This window comes from Syngnathus floridae, chromosome 3, assembly GCF_059516105.1.
Source record: "Syngnathus floridae isolate MCC-2025c chromosome 3, RoL_Sflo_1.0, whole genome shotgun sequence".
Lineage (NCBI taxonomy): Eukaryota > Metazoa > Chordata > Actinopteri > Syngnathiformes > Syngnathidae > Syngnathus > Syngnathus floridae.
Window position 1 is genome coordinate 13,721,281 of NC_142415.1, and position 25,914 is coordinate 13,747,194.

At 44.1% G+C, this 25,914-nt stretch overlaps 1 protein-coding gene across 1 annotated transcript in view; it reads right to left on the reverse strand.

Annotated features, from left to right (window-relative positions):
• The window catches only part of gse1b (Gse1 coiled-coil protein b), a 121,957-nt gene extending 98,737 nt beyond the window's left edge, over positions 1–23,220 (reverse strand). The window contains exon 1 of the mRNA XM_088370988.1: positions 20,462–23,220. Within this exon, the coding sequence (XP_088227114.1) occupies positions 20,462–22,855 (2,394 nt within the window). The 5' untranslated portion in view covers positions 22,856–23,220. The remainder of the gene's footprint in view (positions 1–20,461) is intronic.
• Positions 23,221–25,914: the final 2,694 nt, after the last annotated feature.

Consider the following 25,914-nt stretch of genomic DNA (forward strand, 5'->3'; position numbering starts at 1 on the left):
GCATTGCAAAGCGCACCCACAGCAACAACACAAACAAAAACACGGAGGAAAATGCAGAAGCAACAGAGTTAAGAAGGAAAAATAGAGGTGGGGGAAAAGAAGGTGTCTAACCTCAAGCGGGTCAGTCTGTCGCCTTAAAACACCTCTGCTTCACATCCCGTTTACACACAGACATAATCACGCAAACACACACCTCTGTCTGTGTCAACACACGCCTGAGGGGAGGTGGGCGGAGGCTTTCGATGGCATGTTTGTTTTTTTAGGGTTGATGCAAAGCTACATGCATGTGTGTGTGTACATGTGTGTGTGTGTGTGCGCGCACGTGCGTGCGTGTGAGCATGTGTGCGTGCGAACGTGTGTGTGTGTGTGTGTGTGTGTATGAGCACAGGCGGAGACAAAAGGAGCATATGGCAGCAGCAGCCGAGGCTGTAAATTAAACATGGAGGAAGATTAGATAATGACTGTGTGCTCTGAGACAGGGGCGGTGCAGACCACAGTGCAGCTCAAGCATAAGAAGAAGGCGGGCAGGGGTGGGTGGGTGGTGTGGGTTGTTTGGAGGTTTTGGTAAGCACACGTTAAACACAATCAACAAAGATGTGACAAATATACAATGGTACTTTGATTTAAGTCACAGTAGTTGTGTAACTCTTTGTTTGTGTCTGCATTGCATTTTTTAAATTATTTGTATTATTTTTATTATCATTTATTACTATTTTGTATCAAAAGTAACATACATTTTTGCTGTATTTCATGGGGAGGAGATTGAGACAGGAGTGTTCTGAATTACGGTTAGAGAATAAATTACACTATATCTCAATCTATATCTCACAAATATCTCAAGGGCACTACAGTATTTGGTATTTTCATATGAATAAAAAGTTGAACTCACGCATGATCCTGTCATGTATACAAAATAATCACACTAGAACATACGGTTCTGCAGCTACACGCGTAGTTTGCTTATTCTCACCCAGCTGTCAAAATAACTCGTGACAATCTTTCTGACTTTGAACAAGTAGAGGAGAGATGTGTGTATGGGGGTACTATATAAAACGCTTGTGGGTAATCTGTCACTGTCTCATTATTGAACCACGTTAAAGCAGGCAGGGAGGCTTAAGGAGGTGGGGATAATGCAATGCTATTGAAAGAAAGGGGAAGACAACGATAGAGGACAGCCAGGTTATCCTAATTCAATCAAGCGAATCTTTGGAGAGCAGACGAAATTGGTTTGTACTAAATGAGGAGAAATGATTTCACCCCATGACAAGAGCAATAGCTTCAGCAGGAGAATGTGTATCATTGTCAACACTTCACATAATTGAACTGAAATAATTCTACAGAATGTATTGTGCGATGTAAAAGGCAATGGTGTCTAATAGATTGGTTGCTTTCCTTTCATGAACCAAATAGTGGTTTGATGAGTAACAAACAGAAATACAGTTCGAAAGTTTGTTGTCATTAGAAATGGTCATAGCACTTCTGTAAGAGCCATAAACATTCCTGCATCACGAGCTCCTTTTTCTAGTTTGTGAAATTTATGTTAGGTGTAATTCCACTCTTGACCAGTAGATGGTGTCAGACCAAGTAATCTGAGACTGTAAATGGAAAAAATGGGATTTGTTTACTGTAAACATATTGTTATCCTGTTTGTACAATCGTTATGTGTTATCCAGTTGTCTTGCTCGATATTACGTGTTTAAAAGTATGACTTTAAAAATACAGCAAATACTATTAAAACAACATGCGTAGGGAGTATTTAAACAAGCTATTTCTGTATCTGAGATTTCATTCATTGCGGATGGGAGGATTACTGTACTTGCTGTGATTTAATGTTTCATGAATTTATTGTATATTATAGAGTTCCCTATTAAAGCTTCGTTATGCCTCATGGGGGCTCCTATAATCACACACACAGCAGGTAAAGGTGATCTACCGACGCCATAATCAGGGAACGCTGTTGTTGTGATCGTCACATTGCAGCTCTGATTACAGAACCTGCTATTTAGTTTCCACGCCAGGAGCATGCCCATGAGAACAACGCCGCTACAATAACGTATACGAGCTCACACATACACGCACATATTCGTGGAAGCGCCGTGCTTACAGAGGCAGAACAGGAGTGCTGGAAGCCAAATGATGCACAGGGCCCTGGTGTGTAAATTTAGTAGGCTGAAGTACACCACTTTCCCCCGCTTACCGTCTGTTTCTTTAAAAGACAAAAGCATGGCCTCAGCTCATTAGCGGCAAAGAAGGAGACAAAAAACGCAATTTTTTTCACCAGCACAGGCCTCGCCATTCGTACACACATTTTAATTTGATTACCATGCTAATGCAAACATACCGTAACCGACCAACGGCAGCGGAGAACTAATTGTGCTCCCGCCGCTTGTGATTTGTGACAAAAAGCGTGTTGTTGTGTTGTTTACACCAGCCCTCCGGCGATCCACTCCGGCGCTGTGTGTAAACTACAATGTGCCTTTTTACTGCTTGACAGTGGCATTACAGAGTTTCCTGCCTGCCTGCCTGCCTGCCTGCCACCGGGGATTAGCTCAATGCACAATTCTCCACTCAATTTCACCATTGCACATGCTATATAAGTGGATCTTTGTGTGTGTTGTGTATATGCATGTGCATGTTTGCGTATACTGTATACACAAAGGGGTGATGGTTAATCATAGCCTTCGCTCAGCATAAATAAAGACCAATTACTGTGCTTCCCAATGGACTCTTCACTATTAGTACACTAAAAACCCCAAAGAGTGCTGGCCCATAGCTGATATCGCCAGTCAGCTTGCTGAATGATGATGAAGTGCAACAAAGGCTACAGAAATGAGGACAACTGTACATGAAACTACATTAACACGGCCATGTGAGCAGAAACACAAATCAAAAGAAGTAATAGTAATAATTGCATCCCACGAGTACACGTTGGAATTTTGAGTCATTATGATATAAAGAACATGGATTGCAGTTTGCTTTGGAACATGCTCCCATTTTTCTGTACATTTTGTATGCCATGGGAAAAAATGAATCATTCCAAGATCCATCAATAATCAAAGTCAAATAGTTTCCACGTATTTCAAGCCTTTGAGGGATCCTCAAATATGCTACATGTATTAAGACACACAAAATAATAAGAAAGTGGTCCCCGCTTTGCAGCTCTAACAGCTTCCACTTTGCAAAGTCAAAGGTCTGTTGTAGTTCATCCCAAAGCTAATCCACCCATTTTCTGCAGCCCTTGCTTGACCTCATTACAGCTGTGCCAAAGCCGCAGCCAATCCCAGCTGTGTTCAAACGAATAGTGGGTAAAACCCCAGACTGGTCGCCAGTTAATCATATGGCCAAGGGAGGGAGACGATCATTCACACTCACATTTATTGATCACATTCACATTTTGTAGTGTGTGTCAAAGACAGCAGGACCTCACAGTTGTCCACATGCACGCACACACAGACACATTCACACACGTACTGTACATAAATCGAGTGGACCCACGCTGGCAGCCACTCATCACCCAGAAAAGCCAACCTAATTTGGAGGACAGGCTCCTCTCCGCCTGCTGGGGAGGCAGCAGGGATTATGAGCCTTTATACACTCTAATCTAGTTTAGGCATGCTGGGAGGATGTGTGCACACACATGCATGTGCATGGATGAGTGCATGTATGTATGTTTGTGAACGGAAGGGACACACAAAAAAAAAATCAAAGGTTGCCATAAACATAAATAGAAAGTATAATCTCATGTGAGATTATACAATTGTATATACAGTATGTGTGCCTAACAGTTCGCTCTGTGTGAGCAGAGATAGGAAGGCTCTCAAACCAGCTCAAAATGTGGCTTAGCCTCGTGTCCTCTGGCGGCAGCCGCTAACGACGACAAAGGACTTCACACACATACGGGAGTACACTCATGTGTGTCCTCTAAAGCCTGTATATCGCAACGCGGCAATGGTTAGTGAGGGTTTACAAACGGCCTTGTTATTGATTTTTCATCAGGGTTTACTCAAGGTCTCAAATGGGGAGAAAGACGTTTGCCAGCAATTTTAATAGTCTAACAGCTTTTTTTGTCGCAAAGACATTTGAATATGACAAGGAAAAACGTTTGCAACTGTTTGCAACCTTTCAGGAACTCTGACGAAATGACAACATTCGCTACGTGAGCAAACTCTCGTGGCTTAGTGAGATAACGAACATAATGCGTGACACGGGATTGTGTGCTATCTAGGTTGGAGAGCTGCACTCAGAACACATCGAAAAAGGGCAATCTAAACATGTGTTCCCATTGTGTATAAAATGCATTGAATCGTATGCTTTGTTAGTTTGGTCAAAAAAGCCAACACGTTAGGCCTTTGCGACTATGTGTGTGCACGCCCACAGGCAAGTGCGAGTACGAGGCCTGATTGGCCAAGAAACGCGGACGCATTCCAAAACACAGGAGACACGTCTCAAGGCCAAACCAAAGCCGGGACCACACTGGGAATCACAGAGGAAGAGTTTAGACAGCGTGAGGGAGCGAGCGGACCACAGACGCTACAAGCCTACAGTATGTACGGGCTCTGGCTTGACTAATTACAGACTCGCCTGCTGTGTGGAGCCGAGAGTCTACCACAACACAAGCCCCGGTGATGACACTAAACACCGCGCGCAAACACACATATGCACACACTCCTAAACACACGTAACGGCAATTACTGTACAAAGCAGTTTCACAGCTGCTCTGTATCCCAATTCCTCAAAACCACACACATACACACACACATACACATACATTTTCCAGCAATACACAATGTCTTCCACTGTTACACCATTCTCTCTCACACACATGCCAAACTTATTCCCTTCCGAGGGTCCCTGAGTCACCATTTTTGTAATTGATCTCCATTCATCTGGATCTTAGCTCTCCCCTGAGTGGACGACTAGCGCTATCTAGTGGACATGTTTTTCACTACATATTTCTCACATCATGTTCATGTGCATTCGCACCATTTGGTTTACTATTGGGGGATATGAGGGCTACCTTGACAGCTGCACCATATACTAAAAATGCTTAATTAGGTAGCTGTGTGACAGGTGGCTGTGTATGACACAGTGAATAGTTATTTATTATTTGAATTGATTTTTTAATTGATGAATAATTCATAGAATGAGCAGAATAAGCAGCAGCATTGTGTAGCAACCATATAAGAATAATACATATTATAAATGGGCATGTCACTTGATGCAACTGTTCATTAAAAAGTAAATACTATATGTGATGTGAACAAACGGCAGAAAAAGTATGCAGCAACATTCAGCAACAGCACTGTTTTTTTTCTGGCTAGTCGTATAACGAATTCAGTCCCGAACTTGTGTTGTGTTCGATTTGGTTAGGGGCACAAGATTGTTATTGGATGTGAATGTTTAATGTGAATATAGAAAAATCTTGCGATATTGGTAACAATGGCAATTCTTCAAAGACACGTGTGAAGTTTGTTTAATGTTGCTCAAAATGTGCAATGTATGTTGAGTAACCTGAAATCTTCATTGGTATACGGGCTACGATTGTGAATAAAACAAACAACACAATAATACTAACTATTACTTTGATGTACTTTGTACATTCATTCAATGTCGTGAGTTGTTGAAAAAAAAATTCCCACGTTGTACCAAATAACCAATACGGCTAAAAGCAAACACATTGTTTCATTTATAGGGCAAGATTGCTTCAATTATGGCATTATAAATAGACAAATAAAACAAATATATTTGTAAAGGAAACATGTCCAGGGGTAGCAACCTGAAGTCTTTCCAAGCTCCCGTCACTTGGATTTAAATGAGTAACAAACAGCAGACATCAGTGGTCTTGATCTGTGGCGTCAGCCACAAATTCCCAATTCCTCGTCTGTCTGTCGAACAGGAAGTGCAGCATAAATTACACACACGGGCAAAGAGACGCTGATGGAGCGACAGGGAAGAAAAGAGAATCCAAGTGACCAAAACCACAAGCGCTGAGGACAAAAACACTTTAACTCAACCATTCTTCTCGTGAATTACGATCATATTAAACATGGGTGGTTGGACTTCCTATATGCTATGCTGCAGTGTCTAGAGTAGACTATAGTTAGATAATATAGTATTTACCCAGCGTGTCAAAACATTTTTCTCCAAGGATCGCAGAAATACAGAAAAAAATTCAAGGGTTGGCACATCAGAAAGAGCAGCATTTTCACAGTAGCCTATCCCTGGCTGCAGTGTGACAAAAACTGTTTCATTACTTTTAATTCTGTGTAATTATGCTACTACTGTTAAAACAGCTATGTCACAGCTTTTTATTAAAGGCGGTAAGGAGGCTTTGGGCTCTTTCAGGATTTCGGGGGAGCCCGTGGCCTTGTAAAAGATTATCACCTGTACTTAGCAACAGGCTAATCACTTCTTAACTTTCAAGACCAAAACAAGAGCAAATTGTAGTAAGCTGAAAATCTTTACTTTGGGGGTTTTACAATCAGAGGTGTAATATCTTTCACAAACTGGGCATGGAGCTGAAAGCTGAGCAAACAATCGTGACTGATACTAATTTCATTTGAAACAGAAATGCATATCGTCATCCAAGCGTCATTAAAACAAATGTAGTAACTACTTTCATTGGGAATATTTTCAGTTTGCTTTTTGAAAAAAAACAACCAAATTATTATCATAATAATTATCATTATTATTATTATCAAAAGTTGCAATAGGTGTCACACCTCTGCTATATTGCTATATAATGCAACAATTTTAGTACATGTCACGTGTCACTAAAAATGCACAATGGGCCGCAAATGGCCCCTTAGCTGCAGTTTGAACAACCTTGGTACACACTGTACTGTATGTATCGTATCTAAAAGGCAGGTACAAGTTGATACAAAAGCTTACAAGGAAATTGACTGCAGCAGTACGATACATGAGGACACTCACAAGTGACCCTTGACCTTTTTCAGATAGATGGGAGGGAGAAAATGGGGAGGAAAGAGGAAAAGAGCAGATCAAGGAATGAGTAGGTCCCTCTTGACAACAGTCTGTACTGTGTGTGCACGTCCTTGTGTGTATGTTTGTGTGCGCTCCTGGCAGACAGACTAGGCATTAAAATTATTGGTGCCGCCAGCGTGCCGCGGCCCCCGCTGAAAAACGGGGGAGGGAGGTGAGTGGGGAAGGCAGGGAGGGGGAGAGGGGGCTGTGTGGAGTCACCAAGTGCTAATCGGATACATGTGTGTGTGTGTGGCCAGCACTGCTCTGAACAGCTGTTCCCATTCTGAGGAGATGGTCGTCTCGCTCACACGCACACATTTTTATTTTCGTTTTCTGTTGGTGGGGGAGTGCAGATGGGGGTGGGGGGGAGCTGGAATGGGAGTGGGAGCAAAGATAGAGATAGTGATGGCGCAAAGATAAATGGGCGAGGTGTGGAAGTGCCCTTTCCTCCATTCATCAGGTGAAACAACAGGAAGCATGTGAAAGCAAAGGGAGGAAGAGCTGCTATTTATTTTATCCACCAAAGGAAGGAAGGAAGGAAGAGACCCTCTTTTTACAGCACAAGCACACACTTTGGGCCAATGCTGTTAAGCTGCAAACGTTACAGTAACAGGGGAAGGTTTCTTAGTGTGTATGTGTGTGTGTGTTCTGAGGCAGAGAACTGTGATAGGCCTCAAGGGAGTGCGGCGGCGTCTCTTTGTAGTGGGCAGGGAAGTAGAAGAATGTCAGGAATCTCCTCTGGAGGATGATGAAGGGTCTGTCTGCTCTATGAAAACCTTTCTTCCACACTATTGTTTTAGCTCCCACTGAGTCATGGTCGTCGTCCACACAAGAAAACGCAAAACGAAAATTCAGCAGCTGTAACGGGCGTTATAGGGATTTGGGATAGGAACGTTCATTGACCATATAGGAGAAAACTTTGATGTCTGTGGGTTTTTTTTCCCAACAATTTGGTTATCAGCGATGTTTTTTTACTGGAATTTTGTCTCAGTTTTCCCAGCCACGTTTCTCAGCCATTCGTTTCCAAGAATCACAAGCCTACAAAGCATTACATGCACAATTCTAATAACGGTTTTCTTGTTGAGCGAGTGTCACCCTGCATGTTCAGCAGAAGCCATGATTCTTCATGATTGTTTATTGCGTGTTAATGTTCAATAAGCCACAATGGGACAAATAAAGTGGGAGCGCTTTGATAAAGAACACAAGAAACACCATGAAGTTCAACAGAGAACTTGTATCAAAGTACAAAAATATCATTAATCAATTCTATTAATCCTTCACATTTACTACACATTGGTTTTTTTTTTGTATGTTGAACTAGACATTTTCTATGCATATTTTTTATATTTCTGGGTGTGTAATTGGATCTACATTACTTCCAGTGGGAAATATTGCTTCAGGGTTCTTAACTCTTTGAAACTGATTAGTTACAAAAGGTTCAACAATATTTCTGGGCCTGTACAGAACATATGAATTGATCAACAACAAAAATAAATCTACCGTGGTGTTTTTTTCCTACATTTATTGACCTCGATTGACTTGTCACTATACATTGCTGCTATAGATACATATACATTATTTTCAGCAACACTGCCACAATACTATAGCACTGTTTATTATGTCTCTCTGCGGCTCGCAAGCCTAAGAGAAGTGAATGTGTGTGTGTGTCTGTGCACATGTATGTGTGTCATCTCTGCCCAGAAACACAGCAGAAGCAGAAAAACACCCACACTCAAAGCACAAAAGTCAAGTCATAGTGGCACCTGGTGGAGCTGCAAGTAAAGCAGCAGTGATGATGTGAATCCTGTTTAGCATGCATTGCTTGCAGAGAGAAACAATGGGTGAGTCAAGAAAGCAGAAACACATAATCCATTAAAAAGTAAGCAAGGGGAAAACATGTGCACTGACACACTTTGTGTAGATGAAAAGATCTGAAGATAAGAGGAGAAATGGAGGGAGATAAGGGATATTTATGTGCAGACTTAACAACAGATGTTCAGTGCTGTTTTCTCAGAATAGTCATCATCCTCTTTATTGTAACAATGGACTAACAGGCATGTTAAGGAAACCTGTCCTCTGCATTTAACACATCACAGAAATAAGGAAGTTTTCAGTGCCTTGCTCAAGAGCAGCATTGCTGTTGCTATGAACTGGATTTATCCCAGTGACCTCCACATCGAATTGCATTGGCAGACTTTTAGGAGCACCCCTAAGCTATAGATGACATCTAACCCAGAATCGCAAAGTAGTCAGAAGCTTGAAAAAGTTGTTTCCAGAAAAGAAAACTATAACAATTATGAATGAGGAAAGTGTAAATGTGTGCACAATAGTAATAGGGGGGGGGTCAGGAGGGCATCTGAGTTTTGGCTCTGAAACCAGAGCATACTGCGGGGTCAAAGGGCACGTGCCAGTAAAAACTTAGCAGTGCACAAGCTGACAATGTTGCCAAGAGGGGCTGCAAGTCAGAAAAACACAACTCACTCAGCAGAACAAATCCAAGCATGCTGTTCTGGGGAATAAATAAGGAAGTGGAAAAAAAAAAATCTTTGACCATGTCTAGTAGTGAGTAATACTAACCACTTATCAGCCATCTGCACCAGCTAACAGGTCCGTACAGGTGTTAAGTCTGGAAACACTAGCCTTGATACACCCCGGAAGCGTGAGCTCAAGTCTTCCATCAACACACCGATGAGAAAACTGGACTGGATCACTATCAGTCATGTGTTGTGTTTATTAAGCATGTAGCTGTCATTTTATTCTCTATTAAGCATTTCACACTTGAGGGAACTCAAAACACAAATGATATCATGGTAAGTAAACAGAAAGTTCTCACATAAACTAAGATCTGCCACAGACCGAGCAATGCAACCGAATGCAACTAAGGTAGACAAAAAAAAAAATACAGTTGGAAACTTGTGGCCGCCCGCGTTCGATAGATCGGGTAACCAAAAAGAAGTGTGGCTACATTAGGCGACTGTTTGATCCCCAATCAATTCTCAAAGCAGGTCCATAGCTATATTAACACTTGATGGTCGAATTCCCCCAAGTATATAATGTTGAAAAAGCAGAAACTTTGATATCCTTACATCTGAATCAAGGCTCACTCAAAAAAAAAAGATGGCTGACAAACTTGGTTACAGGTACTCGACCAGATATGACCAGTGTAAAGCGACCTTACATAATCAGAGTATTATGACTAATATGAAGGAGGGCATGGATTTGAACCTGCTGTCACTTTGATATGAGGTATTTAACCAGGGCCAGGTTACACAGGAAGAACTGTATCGGCACACAAACCTGGCAGGATTAAGGAAATGGGGGGAAAAAAAAGATCCCTGTGGGGGGTACGGTGACGTTACACCACAGAGCGTATCACGGTGGGGTGGAAAAGGTGGGAGGCAAAAGGGAAAAAAGGGGGGCCCGAGGAAGAAAAACAGGTCCCACTGAGCTACCGTGCAGGCGCCAGCAAAGACAGCCCGGGTGGAAGGGCGGAGGGGAGTGGTATTGGGGGGGAGGGAGGTGGACTACCCTGGTGAAACTCTCAACAGATGCGTGAAGCCCTTGTCAGCATTCCTGCTAGGTAACGCAAGGTCAGGAGCAAGCAGGAAGACAATATGAGGACTATTTGGGCTCCCTGAGCGCCAGATGTGTTTTAATAAGACGGCTGCCCTCCGAGCTAATAAGGTCAGCCTCTGGCTCCAGCCAGACGAGCAAACAAGTAGACTCTTGGCAGGAATTCAGCTCCAGCTTGGCACAGCCTCCCTTTCTGTTTCCTGCCTTGCTCGCTCACTCACTCACTCGCTCGCTTTCTCTGACTCTTACAAGCTGGGGAGACTGAGGGAGGCCATCTCATGGCTCTATGTGTGTGTGCGTGTGCGTGTGTGTGCGTGCGTGTGTGATTCCGACACACACAGACACACACACACACACCCCTTTTATTAGACACTTCCTTTTTTTCTGCAAGAAGAGAGGGACTGCTTCGTAAAACACGGAGCCTTTGACAACATCTGTGCCGGGATTGTGCACTTTCTTGCATACGCATAGACACGCACATGCAAGTGCACACACATGAAGGGGGGTGAGCTATGTCACTGTTTTCCATGAGAGCAAAAAAGCTGATAATAAATGTGTTTCAAAAAAAGAACCCCCCCACAAAAAAAAAAAAACAGAACCAATAAATCGTTCTCCTCTAGAGAGGAAACAAAAAAGGCAGCTCCGGCGCCAGTGAGATTGGCTCGCACCGCACTGGAACAGAGACGAAAAGAGGCAAAGAATGAAGGGGAGGGGGAAGATTTAAAGTTGACAATGAGAGAACTAATTAAGAACCAGGCAAAGTTAGGAAAGTCAAAAAGCAAAGCCTGGGAGAGCGTCTGTTTACACGAGCCAAAACAGAAGAGTTGATATCGTAAAAACAACATCTCGTTCTTATTTTGAATAGTTGCAGATGCAAAATGCATAACCATTGTTCTCACCAAGGTAGCGTGGGGGAAAAGCTGATGTCATCATCTGCCTCACACGACACTCTCCCATCAAACAGAGCCTAATGGTGCTTGCACTTCTCAAATATTTACCTCAAGCTTGGGCCACAGAATCATACACACACGGGAGCCCCATCATAAACACGCACACAGCTCGCACCTATGTCTCTTATTCACCCACACGCCAGCAAGTACGGAAATATGTGGGAGAAATAAAGGGAAAAGCGACCTTCCTCTTCTAATGCTGGCAGACAGAGGCTCAATGTAATTTGAGACACCCTCATCACAGAGAGCCCGAGGTCACAAGGTCAGCAGGCCTGATCACAGAGTCATGTACATGCACGGAGATGACCTCCTCATGTTGCTCACTCTCATACTCACACACACACACACGCATACACACACACACACACACACACACATGTTCCCACAGTTTCAGATGATGCACAGGTAGACGTATGGCCGGTTTTACAGGCTATCATGGAGATCCAACAGGAACGCAGCTGAGTAATGCAGCGATAAGCAGTTGCCAGCTCAGCAACACCCCGTAAAAACAAGTCGATGTCTACAAACTGACGAAAGGTGTGAGCAGGGGGAGTCATGTTTGATCTGATCAATATACATAAATGATCCACAACACTCTTGTACATAAATCGTGCTGTGCAGTGAGGGCGAGGCCAAAACCTGCTACACTGGGGGGGAAGAAAAAAAAACGCTTTGTTGAACCTACCCAATTTTATTTCATCAAGTGTTTGCAGCAAAATTCATATAAACCAGGCAAAGTTCACAGCTGACTACACACTCCACAAGAAATAAAATGATAATGGAATACAGAAACGGGCACATTTGTTTTGCTGCAGTTGGATGATTTGAGTTTGGCTTTAATTTCATGGAGAGGAGACGGGCTCAAAAAGATACTGACTATCATATTTGAAATTAAGCTAGACCAAGCATCTAATTTAGGGGTTTAACATGTTTTTGTTAGATGCAGAAATAAAATTCCCTAACTGGTTATCATTCCGTTTTTGTAGTAGGTCACTTGGGCTACGTCGGTGGATCACCTTTTGGAGACTCAGGCCTTTTTTTAACTTTGATCGGAATAAGAGAAAATTTAGCAATTTTCTCTTATTCACGGCAATGGTCAGCATGTGTGTACCTCACTTACTCGTCCTCACTTACTGAGCATACTCGTCTAGGCAATAAAGCCGGCGTGATCACAGAGCCTGACCTTGACAGATGAATTCATCAGCGGGCTGCTAAGTTACCCAACCTATGACCCCTCACTTCCTGCTCCAGGAGCTTCAGGCGGATATGAATTCTCTTCACCTGTCTCCTCTGTGTTCTGTTTGATGAGACACTCGTGCGCGTTTGAAGTGGCTTTCAAAAAGATATGCGAGAGGCCACAGAGGCCATGTCATACAAGAGAGGTCTCCTTTAACATCACGGGAATAATACATGTTGATTGGGGTCGCAATTTCAATGACTGCATGAATGAAGAGGACTAGCTGCAGTTACTATAGCAACTTGCACAAAGGATTAATGTAGTAGTTTAGCACAAAACACACTTTTCATGTGTTACACTGGTACCGCTACATACTCAAAAACCCCTCCTACAGGTAGCAATTGACAACAGAATACAGACACACGCGGCTTTTTGTTCCATTCTGTTCCCAACAATATTCAATTATGCCGAACTTAGTAAAGTGCACTTAAAAGCCTAACCAGAAAAATAAAAACGCATTAGAAAAGGTGGAACATAAAAACACTTTAAATGTTGCCCAAAAAATAATAATTGCTTAATTGTGTTGATCCTGTTTAGGAAAACACAGGACTGGACTACAAAGTACAGGAGGACATTTTACAAAATGAAAAATAGGTAGTTGTGAGTCAGAGATCATGACTTGAGTCATTGTGAATTGACTGGAATCGACTAAAGTCACCGATTTGATGACTTGCGACTCAGCTTGGCAAAAAGAAAAACCTAGAGACTTGATTGGGACTCGGGTGCTAGTGACTTGGGACTAGAATTTGACATGGACACAATTTGATTGTGGAAAAACAGATTCCTGAAAGGTTTTGTCCGATTACGTTTGACTTTAGCAGTTTTGTTGTTATGGTAATGTAGTGACGTGAACTAATTTGAAAGAAAAGAGTCGTAGAGATCAATAAGCGGTCAGAAAAAAAAAAGAGTAAAGTGAGCACATTATCCCTTGAAACGACACGTTTGTGATTATTCTGCTTTGCAAAGTGTTACATTACGGCGCCTCCACCAGACTGACCACGTCATCACTCTTATATGCCCCCTTATGAGATGTGAGAGCAGCAGCAGGGATGCTGCAGACACAAGCATGTGTGTGCGTGCGTACGCGTGCGTGTGCGCGCGTACCTGAGTGTGTATGCAATCCCAAGCATGCATGTGTGTGAAACAGATGGGAGGAAAAAGAAATAAGAGAGGGGTAAAAGGAGAATAGCGACAGCAAGTCTGCCATTGCCTGTGTGGATGTGTGTGTGTTGACTAGGGGGGTTGGAGGGGGCTACAAGAGGGAGTAGTGTGGTTAGGCATCCAGAGTCACTGAACATTTTTCTGGCAGGCACTCGCTATGCTCCTGGCCGCTTGCCCGGCTCTGAAGCAAACTTAAACAAACTCCTGTTGCAGCCATCTGCTGGGCCCGCGGGATAAATCACAGCACTGCTCCACTCTGTAGCGCTCAGCCACACCACTATCAGGTTACCGTGTTAGCGGCCGCACACACACACACACACTTTCACACGAATGCACGGGCAGACACACTCACACCAAACTACGCGTCAGCCTGGAGCCAGGGCCTGCCATGGGGCTCACACCACCAGGAGAGGCCAGCAACATGTGGCCCCACTAATACCACAGGGAGAGATGAAGCGGAAGGGGGGAGGGAGGGAAGGAGGGAGGGAGGGGCAAAAGGGGACAAAAGATTGGATGAGGAGGCGAAAAAAAAAAGCGATGGTGGGGGAGAAAGTGCGAGAAGCGAGTGAGGAGAATCCCTCCGACAGCAGACGTGATGCGCCAAGAGCTATTTTTATGACACCCTGTGGAAGAGAAGAGGAACATAAAAACATATTGAAGCCTCCTGCCTGTGCTTCCCAAACAACTTGAGCTTTTATAATTGATGTCAATTAGGGAGGGAAACTTTGATTTTTCTTGCGCTATCATGTTTACACTGAGCTGTCAACAATCTACCTCTGATCCTGCCACTATTTATCTGATGCATGTTAAGGTCGGCTCGACCCAAGACCATGTGAAATCACGTCCTAAACAAGCTGCATTACAGCGGCCTTGAACGAAAAACCAAAATCGTTTACTATCATATGCGGCAACTATCTGTCGCGCAGATGGAGACACTGTATTCGTGTAGTTCTGATTCATGGTTCAGTCATGTCAGTGGGAAACATGCACCAATGGAAACAATTCTCATAACAACAATAATCTGATAATGAAAACCTGCAAGCAAGTACACGCAAACAAATGAAATTTGGTTAACGAGTCTTGAATAATTTGCAGTAATCTGTCCAGAGTTGCTACGAAACGTGATGGCTTCTTCTGCAGTCCCTGCGCAACCTTCTATTTAATTATTTTTTAGATGTATAGTGGCGTAATGCTAACACATAACTGGCAACACCATTGCATGGCGCACAAATAGAATCTTGGTGGCGGCGTTTTAAAGCTTTAGGCAACGGCGATTTCACACAAACACTGCAGCAACACATGTAGACTGACAATAAACAGTAATCAGATTGTTCATTTTTATTGTTTTTGGGGGGGACAGATTAATGGCATGTCCGTTTATTTCAAGCGGAAAGGTGTGCAGCGGTATGCAAAGCTAAGTGGAGAGCTTTTTGGTCACGAGGTTTGAAATCCTAAAGCTGGGCCTACGCTAGGATTTTAAAAGAGCTGTTTTTAACATGCAACCCACACAAACCTAAGAACTGAAATCATCACACAGTCTCAAAGGACAACTTATCGCTTTACACTGTGTCTTTGGGTATCTATTTAATTCACTTTGTGCAGGCCCAGTGATTGAAAAAGGCCTTGGGTTTGAAAAATTAAGTAACCCAATTTGAATCGCATGAGATCATTGTCAGAAATTCCCCGAAATGCAACTTGGAATCAACCCCGATTCCGTCAAGCGAGACGGCCTCAAATGTCTTAATTTATACAGCGTATGACCGGCTTAAGAAAGACTAAACAGCTTTGTAGCCTTGGGAAAAGCACTTATTTAGCAGTAATTATTTTGCTGGGGACTATTCTGGACTATGAAAGAGGTCATTGGGTCTGATGAGTGCAGCCTGACCTTGTGTGATAGGTTCTGTCAGGGTAAAATGCACGTGATGCAAGGCTCCGAGCGTAACGTCATAATCTGGTTTTTCACAGTCGGCTGGCTATCATTTCAAACAAAACAAAACAGATGAGGATTCCTGATGACCTGACATTAGCAAAGGTTATGATATTACATTATTCTCTGACGGCATTAACATATTAAAACAACAACCACAAGATTGATCATTCAAAATGCTTCAAGGTGAATGAGACATGATTCTGAAAATGTGATAAGCACACAGTGTGCAGACTAAGAACAAAAAAAAAAAAGTTGTCATGGCCTCTTCTGAAACCGCACACTACATTCTGACATCTAGCTCAGTCCAAAAACTCCCTGCTCTGTCGGTCATACTTCCCAGCTGTCCTGGAGCCTGCTGGAGCAGACTATCAGAGACCAGGTGGTGGGTCTGTGCGAGGGGGCGGCGAGGTCACGGCCAGAAGGGATGCTAATGGATGGAGCGCGTCATCCAAGAAAGGAATGACATCTTGAGCCAAAATAATATCCCTGAAGATGACCGCTGCAGATAATTATCTGTCCTCTGATTGGCTGACAGAAAGAAAGTAAACACATCTAACGTCTGGTCGCTTGGAGTCAGTGTGCTGACTGCCAAGTATATTTAGTCCACTACGTGCTATTTGGGACTCCAGCTGACATCTACAGTTATCCTGACAGCAGGGTGACATCTTCTTTCATTCATTTTAAGATGTCACTGGTAAGCATGAAGGACAAAAAAGGGACGAGTGATGCAAAAAACTGAACAAAAACATGGAAAACCAGAGGAAGAGTATAGAAAGCTGTGATAACAACAGCTAGAACACATGTTATATGTTAAAAATAGCAGTGATAGTGGCTACTGTGTGACCGCGCACATACACACACGTGCACGCACACAACCGGCCTGACACACTGACAGCTGTGGCACAATCCAGCTGCATTTGCGAGCACAAGAGCAAACACCTGCCAGCGTTGCCGACCACCTGGCAAACGCACGTGTGCACAAACACACTTGCAGCTGTTGTGAATTGAGATGCAGATCAAAGATTATATATTTTGCTTGTGCGAGCGAGCACACGTGTGTGTGTGTGTGTCACGGCAGGTTTGCATACATGTGTACGTGTTATGGCGAGAGGGCAGCTGGAGGAGGACCAAGAGCTGTAGTTTCTTTGCACTCTGTCTGTTCTCTGTAATTAAGCTGGTTTACTACTGTAAAAATGCAGACTATGCCTTTTAGAGGGAGCGCTGCTTTAAGTTAAAGCATGACCACACCTCCAAATGCACCATGCAGGGCTCCCTATGCAACATTAAATATATCCAAATGAGGAATGCACCGATACCACTTTTTTTTAGACCAAGTATGAGTACAAGTTCTTACTGTACTTTTGAGTATTTGCCGACACCAAGTTCCAATACCTTAAGGGAAAGTCAACCCCAGAATTTTCTTTGTACTAATATGTTCTGTGCAGCCCAATTGGTCAAAACACAGTATTCTGATTACTGTCTAATTTGTGGAATATGAATTAAACAGGCAAAATTCACCTATTTTTATCCATCTCAGGGGGTGGCCATTTTGCCATTTGCTGTCAACAATGTGCTCTAATTCTTGATCCTTGTAGTACTAATGTGAACTTGATATGAAGACGATAACAATGTCTGGCTTAAATTAATAGCAAACACATTTGAGGTTTTTGTGTGGCCCTTAACAGCTGTTCCACTTTATCACGTGACCCCCTTGGGAAAATTAACTATGCTACAGGATCAAAAGGTCAATATTTCCCAGATACAAATGACATCCTGGCCCTAAAGGCTTTGACGTCAAGCCCCTGGACATCAGTTTGATGCCATTGTCTGGCCATGATTTTTAATGCCAGGGGGGAAAACACAACAAGCCAAGAGCAGCAGTGTGACATGCTAATTCTTTATTCAGTCTTTGCTCTCAATGGCATTCCTTTCTGTGGCAACAGGAAGTGAGGAAACATCTCAGCTGGACTTCCTTGATTCAATCTCAATGATCTCGCTCGAGTACGATATCTCTCACACTTTCCAGGAAGTTGACATTTTTTTAAATATAGGATGATAAATGTAATTCCACTTCCAACTTAAACAGCTTCTCTAATTAAAATAATTGGAATTCTGTAATTTACACTGATTGTTGACTGCTGTTACCTCATCAACAGCAAAACGTTCATTAGTTACTTCATTAGTATGATCATGTAAATTAATAAGTAGAATGAAACAAAAGCTACTGAGCGAATTTCCAGAAAACATGAAAGAGGGGTGTGGCCAAGGGTGAAGACAAAACATTTGGCCAAACAGGATAAAATTGTGGATCCGGGAATTTGTCCAACAGCCCACTTCACAAATAAAACAGTGTCACACATGCCTTCCTGCCATGGCACCTGCCACGTGGTATCAGTTTAGTAGTATTGGAGCTTTTTTTTTTCTTTTTAATTCAAACTGAATGTGATCTGGACAAATAGACTGCCTACAGAAAGCGAGTGATTAAAGAAAAGAAGGAATATAATTAATGAAAGTATGATTAATTTCTCTGAATGCAATTTTAAGCCTTTTAATCCCCCCTTGCAGCCCTCAATGTTTCTCTTCTCTTTTACTTCCAATTGTTCACGCTAGCTAATTTGTTTATATCCCATTTCAGCTTCACTTCCTGATCCCATGTGCAATTTTGACTTCCCCCCTCATTTTACCGCTCCGCTGTAAATCTCACTTGGCGGTGCTGTGAGAAGGCTGGCATGTTTTTACCCTCTAAACAGGATACCAGACCGGCAGTGACAACACACTCACATACTTCGTGACAGGTTAAGTCTCAGCCATCCATTATATCCTGCTTACATATGCTCTAGAAAGCAAAAGTCATTCAGAGACGTACATCAAGGTGTGATAGAGCACCCCTGGTTCCATATGGCAATAAAATGTCCACGGGTTCATGACTGGCTCTTTAGACAGCTGATTGAGCTACTATATACAGAAGGATGATTTGAGACTACTTTTTAGGAGACAACGAAAGTAGGTCGTGTCAGTGAAAAAGCATTTGCTTGTAATTTGTTGCCGTATAGAACCATCAAACATTGGTTTTAGAAAGAACCACTAAAAATGGATGCCACTAAAAATCCTATGCCAAAGAACCACATGCTTAAACAACAGTCTTTTGACCCATAACAATTAAAGCAAATGATTAAAACTAATTTTATTCATTGATTCCAAGAAATAAATTGGAAAAACTCCACTAACATTTTTTTGTGGGGGCGAGGCGACATTAGGCAGAAAATATAGATGTAGTGAAGTGAAAATTTTGAATATGAATCTTATTAAATCACATCACACACTACAACGGTCGTTAGAAACCTTGTGTAACAAAGCATGATACAAAGGGACAAAGCAAAGCACCTGTCCCCTGCAGCCCTCACAAACACACGCACACATACATACACACTTACATGCACACACTTCCCAAAAGAGACAATGTCACAGGCCAAAAGGAGCTGTGCCACCTGCAGCTAGCTCCGTCCAAAATGATCACCCGAAACCTTTTCACCCATGACACTTGTCCCACCACACCTCAGTCTCATGGGCAAAAGCCAGTCCCATAATTAGACTCTATATTAAGAGAAGCCCCTATGAGCTCATCTCATAACGTGTGACAGCATGACCAGACCAACAATAACAAAAATAAACAAGTGATTACGCCACCAGTCGAGTGCAGTTGTGGCTATTTGTTGAAACGTGCTCCCTATCTGTAGGACGGCTCTAAAGAAAGTGCAAAACCGCCGCTATCTTAAGGGACCGATAGCGAATGAGGTGGACAGCTCCCGACAGCTGGCGTGAGCGCGCTTCCATTTTGAGATTGCCGAGTGCGAATGGCATCCACAGATGTTTGTCTTATGTCCTGCGAGGCTGCACATTCGGTAACTGTTTGCATGAGCGAGCGGTTCGCGGGGCCAACTGGCGGGTCTGAAGGCTCCTTGGCGCTTCATTAAAACATCACAAGCCCTTGTACGGCCCCACTGGCTCCCATTTGCATTCTCCACCCTCAGTTTTAAAACAGCAGGACGGGAATTTTACAAGTTTTACGGATGGGAGAGTGATATTAAAACATGGTAAGAATGAGCACCAGAGTGAAATAGGATAGATTTATTATTTTTAAGAAGACATCTATTGAATATTGTTTCCTGAGAAGCACATCTGAACTGCTCAACCAACAATTCCCCTCACCTCATTCAGGACATTATAACATTGCCACTTTTGGCCTCCAGGTGCTTCCTCGACCATTGTTACAACTAAATAGAATATTAATGAGGAGGATTGCACACAAATGGCTGTCATTGGCAGCAAAGGCCTCTCCACAGTATCTTAACATCTATTGTTTTAAAGAGTGATACCATTCTTGGTTGAGGAACTTACTATATAATTACCCGTTTGGCAACACAAGCACGTTCGTGACAGCATGAGTGTGACAGCAATTCAGTTATGCAAGATGTCAACATTATCACCATGTGAAACCATAAGGTCACACAAGGATAAACGCATTGTGCACACAGTGTGGGAAAATTAGGAAGCATAAAAGCCTAATTCAATAAGACAAGCCGCCTTCATTGCATGATGAAATTGAAATACGCAACAATGACCAACCTGTTGTCCAGGCTGTGGCGAGGTTAATTGCGGTTCTTCTCTCTGGCCATCTGAGGCCCCGCGTCGCGACCGCTCCCTGTCCTGCTGTCCGCTCCGGCCCACCTGGACCACGGACTTACAATCCATACACGAGCCAACTATCAGCCTCCTCCCATCATCTACCAGGATGGTGCGAGCGCTGCGTGGCGCATAGAGGAAAACGGGGAGCCGCGCCACAGTGACCGTGCACATCCGCCCTTGCCTGTGCTGCTCCTGCCTGCAGAAGAAGCACACAAAGGCCTCACAGGTGTACTGGCGGGCCCAAGGAGAGCTGGACGGTCCGGAGGTGGATGATGTAGAGGGCGCGGCGGGCCCCGGGCCTTTGCTCTCATGCTGGGCCCACTGACTGTGCAGGTCATGGTAGCAGAGAGCGCAAACCGACACCAGGCCTGTGGCATCAACTGGCTTGGCTCGAGGAGCAGGTGGGTGCACTGTGAGGAAGGGGAAGAAAGGCTCCTTCTCACCGCAACGTCCAGGCGGATTGACATGAAGCTGGAACTCGCATCCGGGCGATAACTCCGATCCACACAAGTAGCACACCGACACGGAGCTCTCAGAAGAAACGCCCGTATGGGAACGAATAGCTCCAAACCCTTCAATGGCCATGACGGAATGATACCTGACCAGGAAGGAGCTGAGAGAGGTGATGAGGTCCTCGTTGAGACAAAGGCGATAAGCACTCCAGATGTCCTCCAGGATTAAAAGGCACTGAGAGCAGCAGCGCACACGGCCATTCCTCATCGGCTGGGCATTGGGTGGGCAGGGGAGCATGTTGATGAAAGGAAAAAACATCACCCCGCGAGATTTACCGACGCCGGCCTGCGCGTGCACCACTTTATCTGCGCCGCACTCATCGCCACACAGAAAACAGGCCTCACGAGGACCTCTAGTGTCGCACGCCGTTGCCTGAATGATTTTGTCCTGCTGGGACGCGGCAGCCGGGTTGAGCGGGACGACATAAAGGCGTTGAAGCACGGGAACGTCAGCCTGTTGGAAGTTGTGCCATTGCTGCATGAGTGAGGCGTGACAACTGCCGCACACCAGTGTCACACCTGCTGGGCTGATGGGTAATGCACCTGGAGGGGGGCTGTGCAGCCACAGGAACGGAAAGAAAGGTTCCCCTTGTGCCGTTTCTTGCTTTTGAACGCTGACTTTATAACTTCCACCAGGACTGAGTTCAGTGCCGCAGATAAAGCAAGCACGTCCGTCTGCGTTTGACTCTGCATTGCGGTGCAATTGTGCTACTTTTCTGGTCAAAAGGTCACCACGATGTTTGACAGTTTTACGACCTCGCATGTCCCTGTCTTCATCACTTGTGATGTTAATCTCATCCTCATCCGAGATGCTGCCTCTCGGAATATCCCGATTACATTTAGAGTTGACGATGGAGGTGGGATGAGGATAGCCGGGTGAGGCGCAGCTGTTGTCGGGTCCTCGCTGGATGTGACACGGATCAGGGTGTCTCGCGTTGGCCTCGCCCAGCCATGACCTGTGGCGGATAATGACCCCGTTGTCCTGCACAGGTGCATTGGGGGGGTGGTTGTCATTGCACCGCTGAGGGACACTCTCCTGAAACTTGGCCAAAGAATATGATGACTGACACACATTATTCATCATTTTAGGTGCGCGTCTCGTAGGTGTCAAGCTTTCCGGTTTGGGTGACCCCTGCGCACCATAGACCCCAACCGTATACCGGGGGAGCGTCCTTGGGGAGTCTGGGCTGTTTTTAACACTGCTTCTCCGGTTCCCATCTCTCTGTGATTTAGCCGCTGCTCGCGGGCACTTGTCTTTACTCACACCGCCCCTGTCCACCACATCCATCTCCTGATCTGACATGTTGTCAGAGAAGGATGAGAAGTCCGACTCCGCGCCCCCGTCGTAGTTGTGGCTGCCGGTGCTGATCCTCCGCTCCAGCTCGTAGGAGATATTCCACTCCTGAGGGACCCGGCGAGAGTCGCACTGATAGGGTCGCTTCAGCCAGTACATGCGCTTCTCGATGGGCGTCCCGCTCCTCTCAAAGGAGTTCCATTGCTCCGCTAGGAAGCAGTGACACACAGCGCACACCAGCGCGTGACCCTCCGGGCTCAGCTCGCTCGCACCCGGAGCTGGCTCCTGGTTCTGAAGGAACGGGAAAAAGGGGTAGCGTTCCTTTTGATATGTCACTTGCAATCTCAGCTCCTTCCCTGCCGTGACTCCGCTGCCACATATGAAACAGTGCACTATTCCCCCCAAGCCGTTGCGGTCAGCCCTGGAAGTGTTGACCGGCGAAGGGCTATCCTCGCCGGGCATAGCCGCAGCCATGAGTCGGTGTTTCCGAGATAAGAGCGCCACTTCCTTGTCACGGGGGGAATGCATTGCGTGGAGAAAAAAAAAGAACAGACACAAGGCTACATGGTATATGTCCTCCTCAAGCTTCCTCGCTTATCTCCAAGTTAAGCAATGCATTTCAGTCCGGTAGATAAGAGTCCATTGAGACTGCAACAGCGTGCAGCAAAAGCAGCAAAGCGATGACTTGTATATCCCACGGATAAATCCACTTTAGCGAGACAACAATCCACGCATTTTGAAGTTTCTAATCCATATGTTTGTTCACACGGGAGGTCCAGGAGGGACATGACAGCGGAACCGTGCGGGGTTGCGACTCAGCCTCCCCGGCGAACTTTTGCAGCCATGCCTCCGCTCTGCAAAGTTTGGCTGCAAACTCGCTCACACTGTACTCAGCGCCATCCCAGACCCACGGCACCCGGTATGACACCCCCAAAGGAAACCTCCCGACACACACACGACCCCCGTCTCTCGGAGAGCCTCCCCCGCATTTATGATTCGGGAGATTGAGCGCAAACACTGGAGCACGCTCCCCAAATGCGTCAACACACGCAGCATGCACAGGACTTCCACTGAACGTGCGTGATTCACTTCGAATGGGAAGTCACTTTTCCGTGACTTATGTGGATCGTAAGTGGGAGATATTGCTATCATAAAGTAACTTGGGAGAACAGTAAACATTTATCATTATTATTATTATTATTATTATTATTATTATTATTATTATGATAATAATGCTTTGAGGTTATTCTTTCCCACTTTACGCAGTTTCTCTCCATCCTGCAAGTTCGCAGTAAAAATAACAATTTAAGAGACTTAAGGTTACCCCGCAAGTGTCAAGCTCGGGAACTTCCAAGTTAAGAAGAAAAAACAAAAAACAAAACAAAAAAAAGTAGATAGGGTTAGCGTTAATCCCATGTAAATATCCCCAAATCAATCATGGTTGGTGCTGTCGGTGCATTTAATTACAGTACAGCGGTCATAATGATACAACAACAATTCTGTCATATTAACAACACCACCTCACTGTGTCAGACCTTGGTACTGCACCAGTGTTCACGCTCATGCTTATCTCGTGCAATGTGTACTACAGAGCAATCCAATGATGGAGTTTAATACTTTGATATGTTTACTGAACTGGCAAGATTATATGACAGTGAATAAACATTTTAAATACTCTCTCAATATAGTACTCTTTTTATTCATCTCACCTCCAAGAGCAATTACAGCTATGTCTCTTAAAAACTGCACGGGGGGTGGATTATATGGTGAAATGAAATAAGATATATATGATAATGACCCTGGACTAGATGAGGGTCTGAGGGCTCTATGCAAAGATGTCTTGATAAAAAGAAATTGGGAAGGGTGGGGTGAATGAAATACAAGAAAAATGCTCCTTTTGACTGTGGGGCTTCATCAGCAGGTGATGACAAGGGAGTGCAGGCTTGAAAATACACTGATACATCTGGAAACCAATGTTTATCTTTTAAGTCCTTTAAAAAATGTTCAACAATTTTGTTTACATGCAACCTATGGCGATATAATATACAATATTATCCCTGAACTCAGGTATCGGTATCTTCCATGCCGGCACAGACAAAAAGATCCCCTTTGCAACATTTGCTCATAAGATTTTGGCTTGTTTCTGACTGTCAAAAACTCAAACGGAGAGAACAGCTCATAAATGCACCTGATTCCATAGCAGAGAATATATCAGACACTGCGTGCATATATATTACCTATAGCATCTTGCATGGGTATGTGTGGCGCTTTCATGGCCATATGGCATATGTTTTTTTTTTTTTTTCCATCATTGTGAAAAATGATTTCAATGCTCCTCAGGAGAGACATCTATTGAGCATCACGGAGAGGGGAAAACTTAATCTAATGTTGGATTTGAGAGAATTGGCAGTGAGGAGATGTAAATCCAAACTACAACATTATTTATGTCTTGAGCTGAGGAAGTAAGAAAAAAAATGCAGGCTAGTCAGGTGAGTAATAAGGTTGTTCCAGCACAATCACGTTTTTCTCAGCCAGGACCTGTCGGATGCTTTGGGGCATTGTGAGCAGATGTGTTGTCATGGTGATGCAGCCATCCAGCTACATTGCTTGTTTCTTCTCACGTATTGAACAAAGCAAACGCTGGAAGAACTCGTTGTAAACATGCTAGTTGGATGTCTGGCCCACAATAAAAAGATACCAGTCCTGGAAGATTTGGGCTTGGACTGGGAACAGACGACTAGACCAGAGAACCAGCGTACAGTGAGTCAATGAGTAATGTAGGTCGGGGGAGTTTAGCGACATCTAGTGGATAGTTTGAGGATGGAGGAGCAGATAAAATGTTATTTCAATAGGCTTGTACATACTGTACAAAACAAATACCGTTATTCCCCCCCTCCCCAAAAAAAGAAGAGATAACCTTGAGTCTATATTGCTGAGTTTAGCACACCATTGTGTTCACAGAGACAGCGAGACTTTTTGATGCCAGAAATAACAGCAACGCTTTGCTGCCAGTCACAGCTCTGCATCCGGACAAGCAGGAAGAAGCGGGTGTTTGTGCCGTTGCAGCCAGCCAGGTGACACAGGAAGTAGACCAAGTCAAAGAATCAGCAGTTCAATTCTCTCACACGATGGACTTAAGTATTTCAAAAACAGATTTTGATACTCATTAATTGTTACAATATGGCCCGCTTTGAAGTTGAAGAGTTGAAGTGTTTGGTTATCTTGGGCCCACAGCAACAAAGAAGTGTGTCACGCACACTTCTCACTCAGGAGAAAAATGCAACCTCTAAGTATCGAGGCCTGGACTTTCTCCTCCTTGTTTATTTGTCCAATTATTTCTGCAGGATTTCTTGCCTGTCTCCAAGGTCAGAGGTTCGAGTGAAGTATGCGTCTCCTCACAATAAGGGAGAAAAAAACATCCAACCGTGAAGACAAGGCCAGTTTGTGTGTTCTTGGCAGTATTCTCTCACTGAGTGTTTTTTCAACAAAAATCCTGAAGCGTGACAATTTTTCCCTTGATGGCTCAAAATCAATAGGTCCAATCCTGTTAAAATATGAGCTACATTGAAAAGCTTTTAAAAATATAC